The 13,068-nt window shown below is 42.3% G+C and overlaps 1 protein-coding gene across 1 annotated transcript in view; it reads left to right on the plus strand.

The window, feature by feature from the left end:
- The window catches only part of F8 (coagulation factor VIII), a 120,769-nt gene that overhangs the window by 53,830 nt on the left and 53,871 nt on the right, over nt 1-13,068 (plus strand). The window contains exon 14 of the mRNA XM_045285497.1: nt 7,460-10,271. Coding sequence (XP_045141432.1) covers nt 7,460-10,271 — 2,812 coding nt within the window. The remainder of the gene's footprint in view (nt 1-7,459; nt 10,272-13,068) is intronic.

A 13,068-nucleotide genomic window follows, 5' to 3' on the forward strand; every position in this document is an offset into this window, starting at 1 on the left:
GCGTGGCGGGGTCAGATCAGGCGCAATTCCCACACTGTGTCACTGGTGTTGTCCCCCGCAGGGCCATGGGCCAGTGAGGGGCATCACGTCTCATAGTGGGGCTGGCCATGTGGACCGAACAGTTTTTCAGAAACCATTCAAGAGTCAAGGAAGCTAGAAAATAAATCATTGTCATCAGTAACTTTCTACCTCTTCACTCCATTTGATGTTTTGGTTGGTCTTTATCAGATCATCACCACTCATCTGTGGTTTGTTTTTTGCTATGATGTTGGCTTTGTCACTAGCATTTCAAATACCAAGAGTCATACATAGTGAACAAGTTTCAGCAGAGCTTACAGACTAGGAAAAAGGAAGAGATGGTCCATTTGTGAAAATGTAACCACTGAAAACGTTATGGATAGCAGTGGAACATTGTCTAATACAGTTCCGAAGATAAGCCCCTCAGGTTGGAAGGTATTCGGATATGACGAAGACAGAGCTGCCTTCTCAAAGTAGAGTCAACCTTAATGATGAAGAAGGAGCGGAATGTTTAGGATCTTCATTTTCTGATGTAGCACAACTCAAAATGAAAAGAAACTGCTGAAAACATCTAGGAAAATTGGAAGCTGTCAAAAACTAAATGAAATGCATAAGGATCAATAGCCTAGATATCAGTGATCTGAAATGGGACTGGTAGTAGCCATTCTGAATTAGACACTGATATGGTCTACTATGCTGGGAAGGACAAATCTATTCCTTATGAAAAAGAACATTTCAAGATCGATCCCGAAGTATGATGCTATCTCAAATTCATTGCCGTGAAGTCAATGCCGACTTGCCCCTGTGACCTCCCAAGATTGTAAGTCTTAACAAGGTTTGTAAGCCCAGTCTTTCTCGTGAGGAGTGGCTGGTGGTTTTAAACTGCTTGTGGTTTGCAGCCCAACTCATAACTACTACACCAGTAGTGATAGAAAAATATCCACCTACCTACCAGGAAAACCAATTAATATGAGTATTACACAAATTTATGAACCAACCACTAAAGCTAGTGATGAAGAAATTCAAGATTTTTATAAACTTCTGCAGTCTGAAATTGATCAAATATGCAATCAAGATACATTGATAATTATTGGTGGTTGGAATGCAAAAGTTGGAAACAAAGAGGAAGAAATAGAAGTTGAGAAATATGGCCTTGGTGATAGGAATTCAGCTTGACATTGCATGACAGAATTTTACAAGCTGAATCTCTTCTTTATCACAAATAATTTTGTCTAACAACACCTAAGGAGACTATACACATGGAGTGCTCCAGATGGAATGCACAGAAATCAAATTATCTACATCTGTGGGAAGATAAGATCGAGATGCTCAATATCAGCAGCGAAAGCCAGCCCAGGGACCAACTGCCGATCACGCATATGTAAGTTCGGGATAAACCACTGTTATCGAGTCAATAGTGACTCATCGGGGCTCCCTGTGGGTTTTCAAGAGTATAGCTGTTTGCAGGGGTACAGAGCCTGGTCTTTCTCCAGCAGAGCTGCAGGTGGTTTCGGACTGCCAACCAAGTGGATCGCGTAACCACTATGCCATTAGGCGTAACCCCCAGGGTTCCAAGTTCAGGATAAAGCTGAAGAAAATGAAAACATGTCCACCAGAGCCCAATTCCAGCCTTCAGTCTATCATACTTGAATTTAGGGACCATCTCAAAACCGAGTGGATGTATTGAACACTAATGACCACAGACCAGATGAGACCAAAGATATCAAGAACATCATTCTACGGAAAAAGTGAAAATTCATTAAAAAGGAAAGAAAAGAGGTAGCAGAAGAGACTCTTAAACTTGCTCTTAAATGTAGAGATACAATGAGGTAAAAGAGCTGAACAGGACCTTTTCAAGAGCAGCCTGAGAAGACAGGGTAAAGTATTACAATGAAAATCGCAAAGAAATCTGGTTAGAAAACCAAAAGAAAGCTCACACTTAGTATGCTCAAAGCTGAAAGAGCTGAAGGAAAAATGTCAAGCCTCGAGTTGCAACAGTGAAGATGCTATTATTTTTAAATCGCGAAAGGTGTGCATCAGGGTTGTAGCCTCTCAACATATTTATTCAAACTGTCTGCTGAGTCCATAATCAGAGAAGCTGGATTCTATGGAGAAGAGTGTGGCATCAGGATTGGAGGGAGGCTTCTTAACAACCTGTGGTATGCAGATGACACACCTTTGCTTGCTGAAAGCGAGGAGGATGTCAGGCACTTGCTGATGAAGATTAAGGACTGCAGCCTTCAGTATCGACTACAACTCACTGTAAGGAAGACCCAAATCCTCACCACTGGACCAATAGGTAAGATCATGCTAAATGAAGAAAAAATTGAAGTTGCCAAGGATATTCTCTTACTTGGCCTTATAATAAATGCTCACAGAGCGGCAGCCTACAGATGAAATGGCGTATGGCATTATGTAAATTTGCGGCACAAGACCTCTTGAAAATGTTGAACAGTAAGGATGGCAATTTGAGGACCAAGGTGTGTCTGTGAACGTGGACATTGAATAGGGAAGATCAGAGAAGAATTGATGCATTTGCATGTGCTGGAGAAGAAGGTGCTGGCTCACCAGCGACTGCCAAAAGGACAAACCATCCTGTCTCCAAGAAGTATGGCCAGAATGCTCCTCAGAGGCAAGGATGGTGAGACTCTTTCTTACGTCCTTTGGACGTGTTATCAGGACAGCCTAGTCCGTGGAGAAGGACATCGTACTTGGTAAGTTAGAGGGGCAGAGATAAAGAGGAAGGCCCTCAATGAGATGGATGGACACAGTGGCTGCATCAATGGGTTCGAACAGAACAACAATGGTGAGGATGATGCAGGACAGGGTAAGGCTTCATTCTGCTGTGCATAGGGTCACTATGGGTTGGAACTGACTCTATGGCACCTAATGACAATAACGACATGGACAAAATATCGAATGATGCAAGAAACATCAAGTATAACTGGTTGACATGTAACCATTTCAGGAGGTAGCATATGATTAAGAACTAATGATACTAAATGTAGAATTCCAAATCAAACTGAAGGCTCCAGGAATCGATGGAATTCCAATGTTGCAACAAGCTGATGAAGTACTAGAAGCACTCACTGGCCTATGCCAAGAAATTTGGAAGACAGCTACCCGGCCAACTGACTGGAAGAGATCCATATTCGTACTTATTCCAAAAAGAAAAGTGACTAAGTCTAATGCAGAAATCATGGAACCATATCATCCATATCACATGCAAGTAAAATATTGCTAAAGAGAATTCAGAACAGTTGTAGCACTACATCAATAGGGAGCTGCCCGAGGTTCAGGCCGGATTCTGAAAAGGGTGTGGAACAAGGGATATTATTGCTGATGTCAGATGGATCTTGGCTGAGGATAAAAGAAGATGATTTGATTGTGTTTTATTGACTCTCTGAAGACATTCGGCTGTGAGGATCATGACAAACTATGGATAACCTTGGAGGAAGACTCCTTAGCAACCTGTGACACGCAGACCACACAACCTTGCTTGCTGAAAGTGAGCAGGACTTTACTGATGAACATCAAAGACTACATCCTTCACTATGGATACGTCTGCACTCTGCTGCTGGGGAAGAATATCAGATAGGCCGTGGACTGCCAGAAGAATGAACAAATCTGTCTTGAAAGAAGGTAGCGTGCACTCTAGGCATGAGGGTGACAACACTTACTACTTACATACTTCGGATACATTTTCAAGTGGGTCCAGTCCTGCCTGGTAAAGTAGAGGGTCAGCAAAGAAGAAGCAGATCCTTCCAGAGATGGATTAATGCAGTGACTGCAACAATGAACTCGAGCAGAAGAACACCTGTGAGGACAGCTCAGGACGGAGCAGTGCTTCATTGTGCTGTACGTCGGGTGGCTCTGAGTCAGAATTCAGTGGCTGGAACCTACCTACAACAATCACACGTTCCCTGGGGTATCCCAGGGGAAGGCATTTGTCTGTTCACTGAAAGGTCAGCTGTTGGAACCCATTAGCTTCTCCACATGAGAAAGTTGCAATGTTCTTCGAAACAAGAGACAGGTCCTTGACAAGATCGGTAGACACAGTGGCTGCAACAATGGGCTCAACCATCGCAACTACTGTGAGGATAGAGCAGGACAGGGCAGTGTTTTGTGCTGTTGAACATAGAGTTGCTATGAGTCAGAAACGGACTCAACAGCACCCAACAACAACGAACATTCACCATTTGGAAGTGCATGATTCCATGGCTTCTAGTACATTCTCAATGTTGTACAATCGTCATGAAATCTACAGGCCGTGGGCTTCCATTCTGTGTCTTTTGATACCTGCTTTTCCTCACTTAAAGTATTTGGTATTTTTCTATGCCAATAAGGACAGTTGCATCTCATCATTTAGAGAGGTTGCTTAATATTCCATACTAGGAATATTGTAGGAGCATTGACTGGGTAAAGAGCTTGGTCTGTTGTGACCAGCTGAGTTACTCTGGGTTAGTTTGATAGCAGCTAGTTCCATAATTGTAGTTTTTGGGAAGCAATGATTAAATCACCGAGGCAGAAGGTTGGCCACATGTCAGGAGTTGAAGGAGCAAATTGGAAAAGGAGTTTCTAAAGGATTATAATTCTTTTAGTTTCCTTTATATCTGTGATTATAGTCCCCTTATTATAAATTTTGTATATCGGAGTTTCTTATATTTAAATTGATTATTTTGTTGAGTTTTCATCATAGAATTAACTCTTCTTTAATCTGTCTGTTTTCAGTTTGTTAGTGATAGTGAAAGTGTGTTGTTTTGTCTGTTACACTATAATACAATGAGATGTTTTGATTGCAAAAATTCAGTGATATTTGTATCTATCATTCCCAATTCCAGAGTTAAATCCTATTACCAACTTGGTGTATGTCACTCCATGTTTTTTCTGAAAGCTCATTTTCCTTTTTCTGATCTTAGGGGGAATGATGAGATGCACTGCCCTCCTTAGGGGGAAAAGGGGAAGATTCCTTTGATCTCAATTATTTCAAATTTTAAGAGTCAAAGTCTTACTTAAAAACTATTCATTTCTGCTCCAATACTGGTCTACCCTGACCCAATAGGGGTCTCACTATCAAAATTGTGCTTGAAATCACATGAAATAAGGCTGGCAGTCCCCAAAGTATGATATAGTTATGCCCCTATTTTTAGTAAAATCACATTTTTGTAATGCTGCAACTGTTCTTCACCTTGGAACCAATAGGATTATATTTTGTTTGTTTGTTTCAGAACATGTTTAACTGGAACTTCTAATTGTTCTTCTGTTCTCTTAGTTATCATCTTCCTCCCCCCCCCCCCCAAGAGATCTATCATAGACCATGTTATTCTTTGTTAGGAAACTGCCTTTCTAGAAATAAGTGTGTTGCTACTCTAATCCTGGCTGGTTCTCTGTATATCTCAGGCTCTGCTATCAACTTGGGACTTTGTTCACCCTTCCTCGGGATAGGTACCTGGCTCTTGCAACCCATGATTTCAGTTAAAACAATATAAACTCCTTTATTTCAGTGGATAACTTTTTGTAATGATATTTTGAGAATAACTGCAATAGAGGTAGATTTTATGAGACTTTGCAGGTTAGAAAAGATCTTTTTGCAATGAAGAACTTCATTTTTACATTTTTATTGGCACTTAATCCACATACCATACAATTCAATATTTCAATCATTTCTTTTTTCTTTTAATTGCTAATTTGGCTCAACATAGAGTTTCCAGTTGGATAGAATGTTCAATGATTCTAATATTTATTGAACCACGAAGACCTTTTTCAATGGGCATCCCGTTATCTCACAGAGTTTTTTAAGTTATGTATTTAATTGTTTTAGTTTTACAAAACAATCTTATCACCTTCAGCATACTCTCCATTACATTAATACATTTGTCATATCTGCAATTCCATTCTTGGAAACATTTTTCAAACTCACCTGTTTGGATGGCTGACAGCACTTCCCTCGTTTTTGTCTTCACCTCTTCTATGTCGTCAAATCACTGTCCTTCCATGCCTCTCTGCATGCGTGGAAACACAAAAAAAGTCGCATGGAGCCAAGTCAAGTGAGTCAGGTGTGGGGGTCAAGTGAGACATGCTGTTTTTTGCCCCAAACTGGCACACTGAAATGGCTGTGTGAGCAGGTGCATTGTCGTGGTGGCAAAAACAGTCCCCCGTCTGCCACAAGTCAGGCCTTCTTTGTCGCACACTGTTATGCAGTCTTTTCACAACCTCTAAAGAGAAAGCTTGATTAACAGTCTGATCTGGTGGAACGAACTCCAAATGCACTGTAAGTTGACATTTTCTTCTGTTCGGGAAGCTGACGGATGTCCAGAAGGAAGTTGGTCATCAATCGACATTTCACTTGTTTTGAAACAAGAAAACCACTCGTACACTTGAGTTTTTCCCATAGCGCTGTCCTTGTAAGCTGTGTTCAACATTACAACAATTTCTGCGGCATTTTTCCCGAGCAGGAAACAAAATTTTACAGCCAAACACTGTTCCCTTAAATTAGCCATCACAAAAACGAGGTTCCAGCGAATCTGCTTTCATGAAAAAATTCACTGTGACCAGAGAGAACCGTCCCAGGTGATGCCACGTGGTGCATTAACCCAGAGCGAGTTGCTCAATGCTCGCCTAATGGGAAAAATGCATTTCACAAAAGCTCCACCCAGTGGATCTTTTTTCCTTTTTTGGGGGGTGGATGCCCCCTCGTACTGTTAGGAAAGGCTTCCCTCAGAAGAAAGCTTATGCTTACAGATTTACCTTACCAATGTGGAATTGGCATATTGTAATTCATTGTATTATTTTACTCAGATAATCCTTTTCATAGTAGAAATTATTACTGTGGTGAGTGTTTTGTGTTAGTTGGATCCTAGACCTAACGGGCTCCCTCACACTTACTTATGCTGCAAACTGGTGAAGGTGAATCCTAGCATTGTGATACGTGATTTGAATCCCCTATATCCTGGTAGATACTAGTAGATTCACTTACAAATTAGAAAATTGGAGTGCCACGACCTTATGTGACTTGCCTAAAGAAATACAGCCAGTAGATGGTACAGCTAGCATGTGAACCAGACAGCCTATGATACACAGCAGTCACATCCATCCTATGTGAAAACTTCCCTGAATTAGTCATCATCCAAGAGTCCTGGGAGACTAATAAAACTCTCCACTACTGCATATATTCATTACATTTCTACATTCTGATTTCAATATCTGTTCTTTTTCATCACAGTCCTTCCTTGGGGTCACAAAAAGGTAGAACACAAGTGAAGCATTGCAAACCCAACCAAACCAAACACCGTTCACTACCATTGTTGGACTCCTGCCACCCATGTCAGGCATTTAATCCTCTGGCCTATGACATAATGGCACGGCTTAGGGAATGGGGATGACCTGGGAACAAAGAATTTGGGTGATGAGTAACCCGAGTCTTGTTCTCCCTTGTCTCCAGGTCTTTGGGTTCTCGGGTGCCACAACTCAGAGTTTCGAAACAGAGGCATGACAGCCTTACTGAACGTTTCTAGTTGCGACAAGAACATAGATGAATATGAAAACATATATGAAGATATTCCAATCAATTTGCTGACTGAAAATAGTATCATTGAACCTAGAGCCTTTTCCAGGAGTTCAAGGAATCTTAACTCTAGACAAAATCAAATCGAGGCCACCACCATTCCAGAATATGACCTAGAGAATCTCGACCCTCAGTTTGGAGAGAAAACACAGCTGCTTAAGACACAAAATCTCTTCTCTAGTGATTCGTTGCTGCTTTTGGGACAGAGCACTGCTCCACATGGCTTATCCTCATCTGGTATCCAAGAAGCTAACTATGAGACTATTCCTGATGACCTTTCCCCGGAAAGAAGAGAAAGTAAGGAGAGCCCATCTGAAGTGACACACCTCAAGCCAGAGCTCCATCAGAGCTCCCTCAGAGAAAACTTGAAACTTGATTTAAATTTTTCTACTTCATCAAATAATGCAATTTCACCAGTAAATTCAACAAACAACTTGCCAGCAGACACTGAAACGACAGACTCCTTAGGATCCCTCAGGACACCAGTTCACCTTAGTGGTCAACCGGAAACCAAGTCCTCTCCTCTTATTGGGTCTGGTGTACCTTTGCGTGTGAGTGAAAGAGATAATGATTCTACGTTGTTACAAGTAGCTTTCGGGAGTAGTCTAGAAAGTTCACCTGGAAAAAAGATATCACCAATGGAGAGTAGTAACTTATTTAAAGAGAATGAAGGTCATGGATATGCTTCTTTGATCAAAGATGAAGCTGTATTAAAAGGTAATATTTCTTTAGTAAAGGCAAGCAAAGCACCCAATAACTCAAGGACAAATGGAAAGACTCGCATTGATGACCCGACATTAGTAACTAAGAATCTTACATCAGGAATATTAGAAAATAATACTGAGTTTCAAGAAGTGACTGCTTTGATTCATAATGAAATGTTTATAGATAGAAATACAACCTATTTGGGGTTAAATCATGTATCAAATAAAACCATTTCGTCAAAAGATGAGGAAACAGTTAACCACATGAAAAGGGCGCTTGCGTCGCCAGATGCAGAACACCCAGATTCAGCACATTGGACTACAAGCACCCCTGGAAGGAACTCCTCGAGCTCAGAAAAAGGGCCCAGTGCAAAGCAGCTCATAGCCTTGAGCTTAGAAAATTCTGGGAAAGATCAGAATTTGTCAGAGACAAGTAAGGTGGCAGCAGGAAAGGATGAATTTTCAAAAGACACAGGATTCCAAGAGATGATTTTTCCAAACAGTAGATTATTTTTTACAAATTTGACTAACGTGCAAAAAAATGAAACCCCAAATCAGGTCCGTAACGAAACATTAAGACAAAGGAATGCAGTGGTTCCAGTCTCTGGTGCTAAGAATTTCCTGAAGACACTCCTCTTACTAAGCACTAGGCAAAATGTTACAATGTCATTGACTAATTCAGCAAACAGATCCGGGCTTCCCAATGCCCACTTCCTAAAAGGGAGGGAGCAAACAAACTTGGAAGGCTTGAGAAATAAAACGAAGCAAATGATTGAGAACCATCCGAACCCCACAGGGATGTCTTCTAATCCAAGTCGGGAGAATGTTATCACTCAACATGATAAGTGGACTTTGAGACAATTTGGATCCTCTCTAGAAGGAAAGGAGTTTGAAAATGACACCTCAACCCAGCATTCAAGAAGCGTGAAGAATTTGACCCAAGGCCCCCTCACAAAGGTACACTACAATGAAAAAGAGAAAATGACCACAGATCATTCTCTAAGAAGTCATGACTCCGCATTACCCATGGCACTTCCAACAGTTAGCTCTGCAGACCTGACCAGGATAGCATCCCAGGACACCTCTTCTCGGTTTCTATCATCTGCCTATCATTCAAATTTTAGCGAGAAGAGTTCTAGTCTCCAACAAAGTAATAACTTATTACAAGAAGTTGAAAAAAATAACCTTTCTTCAGCTATCCTCACTTTGGAGACGATTAGAGGCCAAGAAAATGCCCCAGACCCACACAAGCATGAGAAACGTGACAACAGTTTTCCCTTGAAACCTGAACTAGCTGGAAAAGTTGAATTGCTTCCTCAAATTCATCTTTATCAGGAGGACACTTTCCCCACTAATGGTTCTCCTGGCCACCTGAGTCTCATGCAAGACATCTCCCGTAAAAAAACACAGGGGGCTGTTACATTGAGTGAAGGCAACAGACCTGGAAACATGCCTTTTCTGAAAGGGACAACAGAAAACCCTAACAAGATTCTCCCCATGCTACCTGGTGCCCTTGCTCTGGATAACCAGTATGCTGCCCAGACATCAAGAGAAGAGTGGCAATCCCAAGAGAAGTCACCCCCAAACACAGCTTTTCATACAACAGACACCCTTTGTCCCCTGAACCATTGTGACAGCAACCATAAACTAGAAGTGATCAATGAGGGACAAGATAGGCTTCAAACAGAAGCCGCTTGGCCAAAGCCAAGGGAGACTGGACAGTTAGACTCTGAAGACCCGCTGGCCATGAAACACCATCATTTAAGGGAAACAACCCTTATAGCTTTTCTACAAGAGCAAGACAAACTAGACTATGATGATTACCTCTCAAATGAAATGAAGACCGAAGACTTTGACATTTATGACGAGGATGAAAAGCAAGGTCCTCGCAGCTTTAAAAAGGAACCACGACACTATTATGTCGCCGCAGTGGAGCAACTCTGGGATTATGGGATGAGTAAATCTCCCCAAGCTCTAAAAAACAGGTATGTTTCCATTGGTTGTTTGTTTGTCCCTCTATTGTAATCCATGACTTCACAAACTCGCTCACTGCCATCGAGTTGATTAGGACTCCGAATGACACTATAGGACAGGGTAGAACTATCCCTGTGGGTTTCCAAGACTATAACTCTGTCCTGGAGTAGAAAGCCTGGTCTTTCTCCCATGAAGCAGCTGGTAGTTTCGAACTGCTGACTTTGTGATTAGCAGTCCTAATACGTAACCACTACGCCATGCTAGGTGCTCAAATAATAAGAGAGCACACCCACTCTGCAGCAGTGAAACTCCAAAGATTGTTTTCTAGAGGAACCCTGAAAAACAGTAGCAAACTCTAGATTAAGCCGAGGAGTAGATGGACGTTTCAAGAGGACAGCAACACTGAAAGGGAAGGATTGTAAATCCAGATCGCGTGAGCGTCTCACTCGCTCACTGGAAGGTTGGAGGAGAGGAGAGCTGCAAGGAGAAATTTGCATCTAGAAGCAACAGGGGAGAGCAAAAAGAACATCAACCTCACCTCCCAGTCCTATGCGCTCATGCTCATGTGTGAGCCCTGAGGGGCAAGAGAATGAATTGAAGTATTTAGTAAAGAGGTTGAGAATGTAGGAAGGTTGGTTTCCCTGGCACAGGGCTGTCAGGAAGCAAAGTAGGAAGATGTGATTGTTAAGCAGGCAGAGGGTTGTTGGGACAGGGAAGGACAGACAGAGATTTGGATGGTAAACATAGGGAGTGTATTAGGCTGGGCTGACCACAGAATCAAATCCAGGACACTCATCTATGCATTAAAAAGAGATTTAGATTAAGAAGTAGTTATATATCAAGAAGATAGTCCAGCCCAGTGCAACTCAAGTCCGTAAATCCGATGCTAGTCTGTAAGTCCTTCTTCATACTCACATAACCGCATGTTGGTGATGCAGAATGACGAGCTTAGAAGCAGAGGATGACAGGCCAGTGGGTGCAGAATTGGGTGGATCCAAGGTCAGTGGAACCCTGGCAGGATGCCAACAACTCGCAGGGCCAGGCGGCCCACTTGGAGCTCCCCCTGGAGGCAGAGCATCCCAACAGGCAGGAGGCAGAGGGCCTGAAAAAGTTTCCTGTTTCTCTCACTTTTATAAGAAGGCTGCACCCTCAAAGAGGCCTCTTCAAGCTGCCATTTGATTGACAGGTTAGACTGTCCCTAGCCAAGAGTATCTAGTTGACATAATATCTGACTGCCACAGGGAGGACCAGACAGTTAATATTTATTGAACATCTACTCCATGCCAGACTTTTTTGTCGGCACTGTATTCTATTGTGAAGAGCAAGAGATAATAAATTATTAGAATAGTAAACAAGATGATCATAATAATGCTAATCAGAAGATAAAACAATAATATGGTAGATTGAGTGGGGAAAGCTATTCTAGCTGGGGTAGTCAAAGAAGTCTTCTCTGTAGGGAAACAAATCTAAAGCCTGAGAGAAACATTGCCAGGCAGAGGGCAGGAAATGCAAAGGCCCGGGAATAGAGTTCGCTTGGCATGTTTACAGAATCACAGTGGAGAATAGCAGAAGGTAGTTGTGAGAGATGAGGTGTGAGAGTGCTCCTTGGCCTTTTGGCTGAGATAAAGTGAGATGAGGTGTTAGGCACAGAGTCAGAAAAGCATGAGTGTGGTCTTGCTTGCTCCCTCAAGTGAGCCTTCTCGTCTGCAGAACAGCCATGTTAGATCTCTGTGTTCCACTGACTCGTCCCCTTTCCTTGGGATCTTTTTTACATCTTACCCCTTATCCTTAAGTCTCCAATATATTTTCCCCGATTCTCACTCTAAGCTCATGCTATGCAGTAAACTTCCACAAACTCACTCACATTATTCATGTTCACATAATCTGCCTAGGCACTTAGGACAATGGGTTGACTGTCCTCCCAACTAAGGCCCATCTCTCCAGTTTTTCACTTTATCTCATTCCATTTACCTGCATAAAAATATGGTGCCCCCATCCTCTCCTGTATTATCAATTTCTCCCTCTCTACTAGATCAATCCCACCAATATCTCTCCAATTTTAAAATAAAGCCTACCAATCCTCCTTCCCCCTCTAGCTACTGTGTTCATTTCTCCCTTAACATCACATAAAATGTTTTAAAAATAATTGTCTCACCACGTTCCATGGACCCATGGCCCTATGGGAGACAACATTGGAGACTCAGTGTCGGGATTGGCCCTGTCTGACCCCACCACACCGAGGCAAAACACTAAGGGTGTGCAGCAGAGCAGCAGGGGAGGCAGAGCAGGGAGGTCCCGAGGGAGTGCCAAGGATAGACTTTGGGGCCAGGGCATGGCACCCCATCAGGCTCGACTGGAGGACGCTCTTAGAGGTCAACAAACAGACCTTGAACTATTTACAGGTTTTTATTTTTTTTAATTTTAATTAATTAATTTATTTTGCCTTTGGTTTTCTTGTTGTCATCATTTTGTTTTCTTTTGTCGCTTTGCTTTGCTCTGTCTTTTTTTTGGTGCATATTATTATCTCTGCAGATCTATCTAGATAAGATAGGCTGGATGAACAGTCTGGAGGAGAAAACAATGGGACCGATGGTTCCAGGTGGACATGGGAGAAGGGGAGGTGGGGGAAAGGAGGTGGTGTTGACCAACCCAGGGACAAGGAAACAACAAGTGATGCAAAATTAGTGGCAAGGAGGGTGTGAGAGACCTGGTAGGGATTGATGGAGGGCAATGTAACCGAGAGAAATTACTGAAACCCAAATAAAGGCTGAGCATGATAGTGGGACAAGAGGAAAGTAAAAGGAAATA

This window comes from Echinops telfairi, unplaced genomic scaffold, assembly GCF_000313985.2.
Source record: "Echinops telfairi isolate 266 unplaced genomic scaffold, ASM31398v2 ScPeMD7_7472;HRSCAF=8510, whole genome shotgun sequence".
In the NCBI taxonomy this organism is placed as follows: Eukaryota; Metazoa; Chordata; class Mammalia; order Afrosoricida; family Tenrecidae; genus Echinops; species Echinops telfairi.